At 38.1% G+C, this 13,129-nt stretch overlaps 1 protein-coding gene across 18 annotated transcripts in view; it reads right to left on the reverse strand.

Moving 5' to 3' along the window:
- SLC25A21 (solute carrier family 25 member 21) overlaps positions 1-13,129 on the reverse strand; it is a 481,661-nt gene that overhangs the window by 46,223 nt on the left and 422,309 nt on the right. For all 18 annotated transcript variants that reach the window (XM_060619552.3, XM_060619553.3, XM_060619551.3 and 15 more), the window contains 3 exons: positions 12,460-12,526; positions 5,609-5,668; positions 2,104-2,211 (listed from right to left, as the gene is read on the reverse strand). In XM_060619552.3, the coding sequence (XP_060475535.1) occupies positions 2,104-2,211; positions 5,609-5,668; positions 12,460-12,526 (235 nt within the window). The remainder of the gene's footprint in view (positions 1-2,103; positions 2,212-5,608; positions 5,669-12,459; positions 12,527-13,129) is intronic.

Consider the following 13,129-nt stretch of genomic DNA (forward strand, 5'->3'; position numbering starts at 1 on the left):
TTGTTATTCTTGTCATCTATTCCTCTCAGATTTTTTTTTTCCGGAAAGTGTAGTTCCATTACTTTATGTTGGGTGACTATGTACTACTAACTACTTTTCCATTTGATCAATATTGTCTATAAAGCACCACCTCAGTTCAGCTACTGATAGTTGCTGGAAATAAATGCTGACATATGTGACCACCTCTGACTTGTTGAAGGCTATAAGGTACCCAAAATTTTTGTTTGGTCTAAGCAAATATCTAAAAGTGCATCTAGTTCAGAAGATCCTGCAAGGAAATGACCCCAAACAGGTGTCTGTTCTCCCCCACTTAAAAAATGCCTGCCTGCATACACATAAACAATTGATACACACCACACTGTTCTAAGTGAACTGGGAACACGTTCACATGCAGCATTCTTGTGTTAGGCTGGAAGGGTGTTTACCATGTTTTAGCAAGGCCTTAGCACATGCAACACATTAGCAATTATTACTTGGCCTCAGTGTAGAACCTCCTTGAGGGCAGAGGAGAGAAAAAGAACATTAGGCATGAGCAGAGGTGCTGTGATAACTCATTATTTTCATTCCCATGAGTGCTCCTTGGTGCTCTGTCCCATTTACGTCCCTCTGGTTACGTGCTACCTTGATAAAGGACGGTAGTTGAATACCTGTTTTCCTTTGCCCCCCTCTTGCTGCCCTGACAAACTTCCCAATGACTAAAATGAGGCCATCCAGGGGAGGAGCTCCAAAATTTTCTTCTAGTTGGTAATTCTGCTTGTCTAACAAATCAAAATTTCCTTGAACAGATTTCATGGGGGCTGCTCCATTTCGATAGGGCATTGGAAACGCGTTTCTTCTCTTTTCTTCCTATTCCTTATCACCTTTTTCCTTCATTCAAGGAAATAGAAAACAAAACAGAAACAAAGACCAGGGCAATACAATTGTCAATCTTTTCCAAAATGCTCTATATATCACTTTAATTAAGGCAACTTTTTGAAACTTAAAAAAAAAATCATGCTTAATTAGGATTGACTTCATCTGAGTGGAGAGCATCTGCTGAAGCAGCCCAACCCTTGGGTCTTGGCAGCTACAGGTGAGCTGGGCCCCCTTCTCCTTTCCCACACCCCTGCTTAAGAAGTTGCCAGGGAGCTCTCAGGCAGTATCAGCAGGCAGGAAGCAGTGTGGGAGTGAGGGGGGTCTCCACCCATTAGCAGCTGCTTAAGTAGTAGGCAGGGGAACTATTCTACAGAGAACTTCAGGTCAGCAGATACTCCAAGGCAATTTATACCACATGCTACCCAGTTGTGGAATTAAATTAAAATGCTGAGGAAGGACCTGGAATGCCAATCTCCTTTTCTCCCTACCTTGTGCTTGGCACCCAAAAGAATAAAACAAGAACAGTTGGACTTGGGGGTTTTAAGGGAATTATTAGGCAACTGGGAGGAAGTGAAGGCAGCATACACCAAGGGAAGCTGTCTTCATGGAACATCATGTACCAGTGATTAAATGTCAGGACCCATCATTGTCCAAGGGGTGACGTTTATACAGGTTTAGTAACTTGCTCATTCCAATTAAACCAAAAGACAAGCTTGACAGATTATCAGAATCTTTGGGGGAAGGAGGTGGGTGGAGTGGAGAAAGGAGTGAGGTAATTTTAAAAAATGACTTCATAATTTTTTTAAAAGGCACAATATTCTCACCTCAGTGATGTTTGCTTCAATCTTTTCCAGTATAATATGAAATAGAAGTTTTGCCAAAAGTAGGGAAAACATTTCCAAATAAGTCACTATAGATTACATTACAAATCTAAAATGAAAACAGGTAAACATGTGTTTGCCCATCAGACTTTAGTATATTTTTGTTAACACTTTCCTTGTGGAAGAAATTTGACTTTTTCTTACGCTACTTCCTTAACAATAATTTGCTACAGCTTTAACAAGTAAGAGCTGGCTCATAATTATATATATATATATATATATATATGTATATATATATGTATATATATATATATGTATATATATATATATATGTATATACATATATATATATATATATACATACACCCACTATATATAAAACAATTTTTTATGTTCCCTCACCAATAGGAAAACATTAAGTGATTACCTCTGTAAATTTGTTCCGATTCGCTTGCAAGCCAACCTTTACTACCTCAAAAGGGTTAACCACGATAGCTTCTGTTAGTCCAGATCCTAATCCAGCAATGGCAAATGTCTATAAAAAATGAAATCAATCAATATTTTAAAACAAGTTATGTGTACTAGGTTAAACATCCTACTCGTTACACTCTGCAGCTGAATGTTATGTTGAGAAGGAAGAAACTTACATAAATGCACCATATACCATTACTAAACAGCTTTAGTTCTTGATTAGATGCTGACAATTCATGAAGAAGAAATTACAGAAGCCACAAACCACATCCTAACAATTCAAAATAAAATGTCAAAGCCCCATCAACAACGACTTTTTCCTTAATGAAAAGAAAGGCTTTTTTTAGTGATTTAAGGTGGATACTAAAACATCTGCACATGTAACAATTAAAAGAGAGTTTGGCCTGTAAAAGGAGAGCTTCATTTTTAAAACAGCTAACTTAAATCCTTATTGAGCATCTAAAAAAATTCAAGGAGCAGAATCAAAAATAAAATGTTTATAAAAAGCTGAGTTTCAGGTGACCAAACACTGCAGCTGAAAACATTTAAATGTATAGCCCTGTTGTTAGAGTCACTATTCTAGATAATTAACAAATCCGAGCCTGCTTCGGATTCTGTGTCTCCCTCTCTGTCTGCCCCTCCCCCGCTCGTGTTTTGTCTCTCTCAAAAATAAAATGTTTAAAAAAATTTTTAAAAAGTTAACCAGAACAATTAACACACACACACACACACACACACACACACACACACACTCCAGAAAAACAAAATGAAATAAAGCCTCAAATCTCCAAAACAGATGCTGAAAAAAAAAATCCTTTAGCGTTGAAGCTCTAATTCCAGAAGAGGTAATAATATATACAACCAAAAGAAGAAAAAAGCCAATGAAGAGCAAAGAACACATAACTCTTACCAGGGGTTTCTAATTTCTTCAAATAGGAGACCAAAAGAGAAAAGAGACAGGAATATTTCATAACCTTGGAAGAAAAGGCAAGATAGAACAAGGGAGCATCCAGAGCCAGGAGGTCTGAGTTTAGGTCCTGGTCGTGCCACTGATTGGATGTATGACCACAGCTGCCATGTACAGTAGTTTGTGCACAGAAAAAGGTGTGTGTGTGTGTGTGTGTGTGTGTGCGCATCTGAAATCCAGCCTGCATATCCCACTTGCCAAGCTGGACCTCTGGAGAGGTATCAGTCAGGAGAAAGGGCGCCTTTTCACAACTCACACAAAGGTAACATGTGCTAGCGGCAGCTCTGTGTCTAAATCACTGAACCTTTCATAAGCCATGGTTTTCTCATCTGTAAAATGGGGACAATGATATCTAATCTCCCTAACTCATAAGGGAATTACGAGGATCAAAACAAGGTGCGAAGCCCTTTGTAAAGTGCTATACAAAAGCCATTGTTCCTGTTGCACATAAAAATGAAGAAGAAGAATGGGATAGCATACAGATTCAAGGAGAGAGGGAATAATTAATGTTTTCCTTTCATGCCCCTTCATTACGGTTTTAAACATATTTGTATAGGGTAACAGACCAAATATTTTATTCATTTATCTCAGATTTTCATCATGGAAGCCAAAACGTGTGTGTGTGTGTGTGTGTGTGAGACACACACACACACACACACACACAAATACTAGTCCCAAACTCTTCTGACTAGGAAAGCTAAAATCCAGATGTTCAGGTTTTTATTACTTACTATATGCAACCTTCCAAGTAATTCACTTTTTTGCTCTTCTATAAAACTCAGCTACATTTGCTGTCAGGACTAGTGTTCAGCAGTCCCTTGTCAAAAGAATTGATCAGCTATCAGCAGATCATGTTACTTAGATTATTCCAGAGACCAGTGGTAATAGTTGGGTTCCCAGCCCCCTAGGCTTTTCATGTGAGAGAACCAGGGGACATTTAAGGGCTGTTTAAGTGTCTAGCTATATCAAAAAGAAGCTGGAATAAATGAGTTCAAGGAAAGAGAAAAACTGCCTACAGTTTGCATGCATTCAGTTATAGTAGCTCGAGTGGCCAAATGCTTTTCTGTTTTAATTCTCAAGAGTGGAGAGAACTGCCGTCCCTCACATGGTACCAATGCTCGACACTGGAACAGCCAGCTGGCCCTCTGGAGACCACATTTTATTGTCTTTTGCTAGGAAGTTTTTAATCCTGTCTTTACCAAGATGTTTTAAATGTTCAGAGTGACATTAAGAGACGACAGTAAGGCATTAAAAAAAATCTTAGCTAATATTAGGACTCATTCTGCCACTTCCTCCATTCAAGGTTACTTCACAGCCAACTTGTCTAGGCAGGAGGCTGGACAAAAAGTCTCCTAACAGGAAGCTTCCTAGAAAAGAGGCATGTATGGTTTTAAAAATAACAGATACTTCTTCTTGGACAGTTTATTTGGCAGAGTAAATATTCTGAAGTGAACCTTTACAAGTTAAGTAACTGAAAAGTTGAAGCTCAGAACACTGCCTCTCTGGTTGAGTTTTGAGGTACATTTGAGAAGATAAACTGGGGGACTTTTCCAGGGGCTGGAAGGTACACTGTCAGTTAGAGGACCAATGCATATGTTGTTTTGCTTTGTTTTCCAGATTTGGTGGGAGAAAAAAATAGTGCATTTTCTCTCTCTTGGGCTCTTGTTGCACACATACTTGTAAAACCCACTTGGTCAATATAATCTGTCTTGTGAAAAGCAGCAAAGTCACCAAGAAGAAGAGGAGTGGCATGGAGAAATGTTCAAATCACCAAACGATTTTCTTGTAATAGCTGAGATGTGTCACTGTTTTTTTTTAAGTTTATTTATTTATTTTGAGAGAGAAAGAGAGGGTGGGGGTGGGTTGGGCAGAGAGAGAATCCCAAGCAGGCTCCATGCTGTCAGCACAGCCCAACTTGGGGCTTGATCCCACGAACCATGAGATCATGACCTGAGTTGAAACAGAGTCGGAGGCTTAATCGACTGAGCCACCCAGGCACCCCAACTGAGATGTGTCATTGTAACATCACTGTTCTCAACTACAAAAGGCCCTTCTGCATCTGACTACAGGGTGACTTGAAGTCCTATATTTATTTACTACAGCTTGAGCAAAAGCTGGAAAAGTGACCTGTTAGGAAATGTTTTAGGCATACTGACTTTTGCACAAATAGATACGTCCAGTATATAGGTAAACATATGCATGTTTCGGCTTTAACAGAATCTTTGACAAATGTACTCTTTATTTTATATTCTTGACCATATCTCATATGAGTCCTTCCACACATATTATTGTTGTCATAAATTCATCACCGGGAACTATAAAATAGCCAAATTGTGAGTTATTAGGAAGATGGCTTTCAACAAGTAGCTGAACATTGAATAACTCGAATTCATATTTTAGTAGCTGGGCTTGGGGAATCAAAAGGGTTTTTGTTTCCAGATTTTCCTTTATGAAATAACTCACACACTTAAGTATAATAAATACTCTCACTTACCAATGCTGGTGACAGTGACACATATCCTAGCAATTTCTTGTACTGCTCGAAGGTGAAAAACTGTGAAATAAAACCAAACCCAGAGATTTATAACAATTTCCTGCAACAAACCCTTTAATTGACTCAAATTTCTTTAGTCAATCATTATATTAACCAGCATTTTAGAAAATGATAAACCATCGAACATAGTTTTTAATCTGGTCTCGGGTAGTTACTATTGAATCTTACTTTACCATTGGCATTTTCAAATGCAACTATAATAACCTACAGAAGAGCTGATGGAATCCTTTATAGCAGTAAATGAAGCATACAGCTTCCATTTACCATGACCATTTTCAGTTTCCCCAGACATCAATAGACTTCTTTTTGATGGCAGTGATTCAAAATTATAGGCATAGAGACCTGAAATCTCTGGTCTCCTATGTTTTCTCTCTGAACTGCTTTCCCAGTGAATGCCCAATTTTCTAGCCCACTTGTAAAAGACATCCACTTCTCATCTTTAACTTGAATTTATATTGCTGTGTATCTCTCTTGTTTCATGGAATGTCTAAACACTCACTGATGATGAAGACCGCCTGGTAAAACAGAGAAAGACCTAACGAGGTCAGCTTGTCCATCCTGACTTAAAGCAAGACTGTCTTCAACGTGAATAAAGAAAGAACACTGTTTATTCCTTCCTTTAAAATTTGATGATGATGAAGATTTTGTATATTCCTTCATTAGGTAACATGTAATAGGATTTTCTCTGCAAATAAATTTCTATGGAGGCAAATCTAATCAGACTTCATACAATGTTCCCCAATACATTTCTCTCTTCTCTTTCTATACTCTGCATTTTGGGCAACGACTCTGCTTGATCATGATGTTTTGCTCCTGGGTGCTCTTTTAGGTAGCTGCCTATATCACTGATAGGGCACAATCTTAGGTCCTGCTAGGGTCTGATTTTTAAGACCCCAGAAATGGCATGGTCTCAAGTGTCTTCTACTCTATACTTTATAATCCAATAAAATGGGGGAAGGAAAAAAAGTGGAATTGGGGGTTAAATAATCCTCTGTTGTTAGAAGGAGGTAGTTCCATAAACATGGCTCCGTGAGTCGTTGGGTAGACCTAAAATCATTTTATCACTGGATAGATTTTGATCCTTTTAAAGACTTAGGAATGACTTGTGTCATGCTTCTATAGCTCAACTATGGATGTAGACTTTTGGAAGGAAAGTTATTGTCTTAGGCTTTAAAGATAAGTTTTTTCCTTCATTTTTTAATGGTCATTATCATCACTATTCTTTGACAGTCACCTTGGTGGGGTTTGAGGGGAGCAGTCCTGGGACTGAATCCTCCCTATGCTACTTAGCTGTGAAAGCATGGGCAAGTCACCTGACCTTTCTAGCCTTGGAGAACACAAAACTTACCTTCTAGAGTATTCCTTAAATAATAGAATTTAAGCGGCGCCTGGGTGGTGCAGTTGGTTAAGAATCTGACTCTTGATCTCAACTCAGGTCATGATCTCGCAGTTTGTGAGTTCAGAGCCTGCTTGGGATTCTGTCTCTCCTGCTGTTTGCCCCTCCCCCACTTGTTCTCTCTCTCTCTCTTCCTCAAAATAAATAAATAAAATTAAAAAAAATAACATAACAGAATTTAAGTAAGGTTTTATGACATGCCTGGCATGAAGAGGACTTTTAGAATATCCTAGTTTTTATTCTCTTTCTTTACTTTGACTAATAAAGAAGCCACAGATCCTTAGTATCCTTAGTTATTTGTATCACCCATGATAGCCAGCTGTGGTCCAGAAAACATGCTAAGGCCTTTGCATGTGCTACTGCATCGAACCCATACAAACCCATCAGGCAACAGGGTATAGTAAACTATGATTCTCATTTTGTAGATACATGTCCTGCAGCTAGTGAGTGGAAGGACTGACACTCCCCTCCATAACTGCAAAGGCTGTGTATACTCTCAACCACAATACGTGCTCACTCATCGCTGAGCCGTGATTGTTGACAGTTTGGGATTCTCTGCCCTTGAGTTTTCTTGCTGTTGAGGTCTTGCCTTCCCTGACCCTAGAAGCCCACAGTCCCTCAATGCAGAAGATTTCAAACTTTTCTGACCACAATCTAGGTAAAAAGTATTTATGTAACACTAACACACATACACGCACACACACACACACACACACACACACACACATACACACGCACGTGCACGCACGAATGCAGTATACGCTTATATTAACTGAAACAAAATATTGCTATAAAACAATGTTTACCCCTTCACTATGTGTAATGCACTATGTTTCTATTCTGTTTCATGAAAAAAAATTCTGGTCATGACCCATTAAATCTAGTAACCCACTAAGTTGATTTTAGGACTCATGTGTCATGGCCCACATTTGAAAAAACTGAACATTGGGTTCAAGGAAGTTCTGGGATGGATGGACCTCACAAGAGGCCTCACTACGTGGTTCCCTTCCGCTGTGAGGAGGTGGTTTTGATTTTTGTCTTTCTTCCTTCCTTCCCTTCCCTCCCTCCCTCCCTCCCTCCCTCCCTCTCTTTCTTTCTTTCTTTCTTTCTTTCTTTCTTTCTTTCTTTCTCTCTCTTTCTTTCCAATTTTCTGTAATTACGAAGGATTAAGGACCATATTGGGATCTCAAGGGAGAAGTCTGGGGATATGGACTTGGCCTGTCACTGTAGCAATTCTCACAGGGAATCCCAAGTCTATGTGTTGGGGCAATTTTAGGCTCTTCATTTCCCCATCTCTAAAATTGTTTTTAAAAACCAAACTACTATTAATTAGCTGATTGGTGCTCATCAGACTTTTCTGGAAACTTTCAGTGAATGGCTAGGATGAAATGATTCTGGTTCCAGAGAATAAAGAAGCCCCATAGATCATAGTGATGAATTGTTAATGTACTGAATTCAAAAGTAATGAACAATATATTATCATATATTCTAATAAGCAGATAGTGCTTCAAATAAATAATACAGGATCTTAAGGAAGGAAAAGCTAAAATCTTTTAAAACAAAGTTTCAGTAATAGTAAAATTATGTAAATGTCATTACTACAGTCTGAAACCAATATTTACTAAAAAAAACATTCGTTCATTCAACAAATATTTACTGAATGTCTCCCATGTTCAAAGATTAGAAGATATCATGCCAGAACTGTATTCTTAGGAACTAGGAGATTAGCTATTATTTTAATTCCTCTCTATACAACACTACTGCTTTATGGCTTTCATGATACTTCTCGGTAATTTCTCATTCACAACACTGATCAATGCATAGATGTGATAAAATTACCCTATCATGTGAGATATGAGGTTACCCTCTAAGGATGCAATTAGGGGGGTCAACATGTAATAAAGTTACCTCCCCAAAGTCATACTGAAGTGTGAATAAAGAGTTTTGAAAACATTCATATCCAATCAAGTTTTTGGGAATTCTGAATATAAAATCTGGAATCCAAATGAATTATGTCATTTATAACCTATGTACTGGAATCAGAAGTTGATAGTCTCACCTAGGGAGAGGGGCACAAGCCATACAGTCTACGGAGAAGTGTCAGGTTGTGGTTTGGCAGGGGAGGTTGGTACCATTTGCCTGGGTGACACAGCCCTCCAGCACTTTTCCCTTTGCTTTATCTCATGCTCACTAAGCAGTCTGATGACTAACCTGATCTCCCAGGTATTCTGTTCAGGGATGCAGTTCAATTACATGCAAACAGTCTGATCCGCTTGGATCTTGCTTTTAACTACCTAAGCAGTGCTCAGACTAGGGCTGATTATTCCCCGCTATTGAGGCAAACCCCTTCTGAGTACTCCTCTTAATGCCCTGTGCATTTGGAGGCCCTTCAGTTTGGCTGGTGGAAACAGGTACCATTCCCAGCCCTATGTGCTTGCCAAGCACTGTTCCCCCTAATGCTCTGTACATCTTTCCCAAGCCTTGCTAGTTTTCTTACATGCATGTACTCATCGGTTCTCACCTGAGTATCTACAGGGTCCCTCTGCAGGTCATAGGAGCTCTCTCTTTTTCTGGTACTCTGTCCTGTGAACTCTAGCTGCTTTGCCCTCTCCAGCCCATCAGCTGTCTCTCATCCCAGGGAGTACACTGGGCTCTCCTTACATCTCCCCTGCATGACCTAGGTCTGGCAAACCTCTCAAGGCGGTAAGTTGGGGCAAACCATAGAGCTCATCTCGTTTGTTTCCTGTGTCTCTGTCCTTCCTTGTCTGATGTCCAGTGTCTTGAAAATTGTGGTTTCATATATTTTGTTCATTTTTATTGTTGCTGTTTCAGGCAGGAGAGTAAAATCTGGTCTCTGTTACTCTATCTTGGCTGGAAATGGAAGTCTTGGTATTCCAGAGACTGAATAGTAGACATGGGACTTTTGGGGAATAGGATAGGAATGTCTCCTGTTATAAATCAATACACTTTTTGTTTCTCTCTATATATGTTTCATTTGTGCATCTAACATTGACTGAGTATCCAGTATGTGTAGACACCATGGCAGGTGTAGGGATCGTGGTGAACAGCCTTCACAATTTATATTCTTTCATGAGTCTGGTTAGTATTAGGCAATCCTTGAGAGTCTGTTCATGGAAAAACGGTGTTTCTAGACTTGTGAATCTCAAGACCAGACCCTGGAACCTGGAATGTGGTGCTTCCCATGTCCGAGGGACCAGTTGGTATCTTTCCGAGGTCTTTATTTCCTTCTGCTAACTGCAATACTAATTCTGTCTTAATTTGTGAAAGGGGGAAGTTTGATTTATTTAGCATCGATGAGTCTTCTTATTTTAATGATGAATCTCATTTCAAAGAATAAAGTACAGAAAACTTAACATTATTTCTGATTATAATAATGATTGTAATTGAAGTTTCAGTACCAAGGAATACATACATACATATATATTCACAGACCATATGTACATATACATATGTATGTGTGCATGCGTGTGTGGGTATATTTATATATATACATATATATGGTCTCTGCATATTTTTTCTGAAGTGAACTTTGATGATATACAATGAAGCAGTTTATGATGTATGAAATCATTACAATCAGATGATCACTTTTCTCACAAATTCTAAGATAAATATCTATAAAACAAATGTTTTCATGAATCGTATTGAAAAACTAGTGCTATCCATCTGGCAAAGATACACTTAACTCCAAGTTATACTTAAAAAGCCAATGCACTTACCATATGTCTCAATAATTTTAAGGTAAAATTGACTTGAAACAAGATGTCTGGGACACATATACCATATCCAGTTGCCCAAAAGTTCATCTGTTAACCATTGTTCTGGCAAGGAGCATTGCTTTTTTTTTTTTTTTAAGTAGAGACTAACTCAGTTTTGTAAAGCTCAACTTTTTTTTTTCTTACATAAAAGACTGTTCAACACTGATAAACTTTAATCCCTTTCAAATTTAAATTAAATTTGTCTCCAATATACAGTCTTAAGGAAAAATATTCCAGGAAAAAATTTAAGTATAATTTACTCCATTTATACTGTAAAACACTGAACAAATGAATATATTATTCCATGGAGACAAAGTGACTTTCCTTTTGAAAGGAACTCCGCTCTGTTTGTTTACTTGGGCAATCTTTTATCAAGTGAAGCCATTTCATAATTCAAGTCAGCCCTCTTGTGTACTTTGGTGAACTTCTTCCAGATTCTTTACTGTGATTCAGATCCTTATAATGAAATTTGTGTTGAAGTAATAATATAAGATCACAAAAAGTACGGCAACAAAGGGGATAAATTTATAGAGAAGTATGTTTTAAAGCTTTGTTTTCTAAATTCTAGACTCGAATTAAATCCTATTAAATTACTATTTTGACATAATGTAAAAGTTTGGTGTCTGCATATCTGTTATTTTCTCCTAAATGTTAACTTACCCTCTTACGTTACTGAGTAAAAGTATATAAACTGTCCCTTGTTACCTTTCAGGAATATTGGGAACACATATTGAATAATGTATGTGAAAAAAGCTTTATGTCATTAGTTGGAAAGGAAGTCTTTCGGTCTAAGTGTATGTTATCCTTCTTATGGAAAGACAAAGCCGTATTTGGTGATGTCACTGGTCTGGGAGAGGGGGCACTGCCAGCCAGAGTCACTGTGATCAGGAATTCTATCCGAGAGAACATATATCAAAGACTGATCAGATTTAGTTCTTTCTACCCTGGGGGTCCTGCCAGATCTCCATGTTCCCATCCAGATACTGAACCAGTAAGTAGTACATAAACCTCCATAGTTATGTGGTTAAAGAATGGAAATCGGCGTAGTGGAAGTAATAATTTTGTAAAAACCAGAATAGAGAATTTTAACAGAGGAGACTGGGGTTGGGAGGCGGGGAGGAAATGAAGTTAGCATGCCAAATAAATGTGTTATACGAGAATCATATACAAAGAAATATACTCTATTAGTTTGCTCTGTTCATAAAATGGAACTGGTTTAGGGAAAAAGGTTTTTCTACCACTCTTCCCTCCTCTCCCTCTCTCTCTAATAATTATTGCTCCCAAGGAAAATTTATGAATTGCTTTGAAAAAATGTCCAAGCTATTTTGTGGCCGCTGTGGTTCAATTACATGAATTTCATTCACCACTGTAATTTTTGTATAATTTCCTCATCAGAAGGGAGTGCCTTTACCTGAAAAAAAAAATCCACAAACCAATATTTGAGAGAGTGACCACACCTAATTATAATAAAAGTTATGTTATAATTTCCACATTAAAATTTTTACCATCTTATGTTCAGTTCACATTAATGTCCCATAGTTTGTTGTGGGATGTTTTAGGGCTGAAGGTGTTACTGCAGTCTATTTTCCCTTGGTGGAAAGGTATACAGAGCTTACCTTCACTGCTCTTTTTGGTGTTTCAGCCAAGATGGGTGGCAGAATTCCCTTGTAAAAACCGAACAGCCTATTGGAGAAATAAAAGATTTTATGTAAAGGAACCAGGCAACAGGTAATTCTGCCTTTGTTTATGGACAAAACAACTAATCTTAAAGTATTCCCAATTATTCAATGTAGGACCCCAATCATGAAGTCCTCTCTTGTTTTAATTCTGAAGTGCAGAGATTATGAATTCTAAATTTTTTAGCACTATGAAATTCAGAAGAATAAATGATACTGAGACTGGAATCCCTAGGTACATTGCTAAACACAACAATGAGTTGTACCTTACAGATGCACTTGACCTTACTCACTGTAAGCAATCTTGAATTTTTTCCCTCAGTTGTATGGTAGGTAGCTTCAAGCTGTCAACAGTTGTGCATTTTCTCCCTTTTTACCAAATGAGGTTAGAGTTATACCTAAGACCTGAGCCCACTAGACCAGAAATTCCTGAGCTACCAAGGGACACAAATCCTTAATTTTAGCTTTACTAACACAAAGGAACTAACAAGCTCTATGGCCATGGAATCTGGGCTCCCAGCCTTGTCCTGAGTTAGTCATAATTTTTTAACTTCCTTGATGGAGATAGAAGGTCAGGGACATATGTTGCTGACAGAAGAAATGTCAAACT

Source organism: Panthera onca, chromosome B3 (assembly GCF_046562875.1).
Source record: "Panthera onca isolate mPanOnc1 chromosome B3, mPanOnc1 haplotype 2, whole genome shotgun sequence".
Lineage (NCBI taxonomy): Eukaryota > Metazoa > Chordata > Mammalia > Carnivora > Felidae > Panthera > Panthera onca.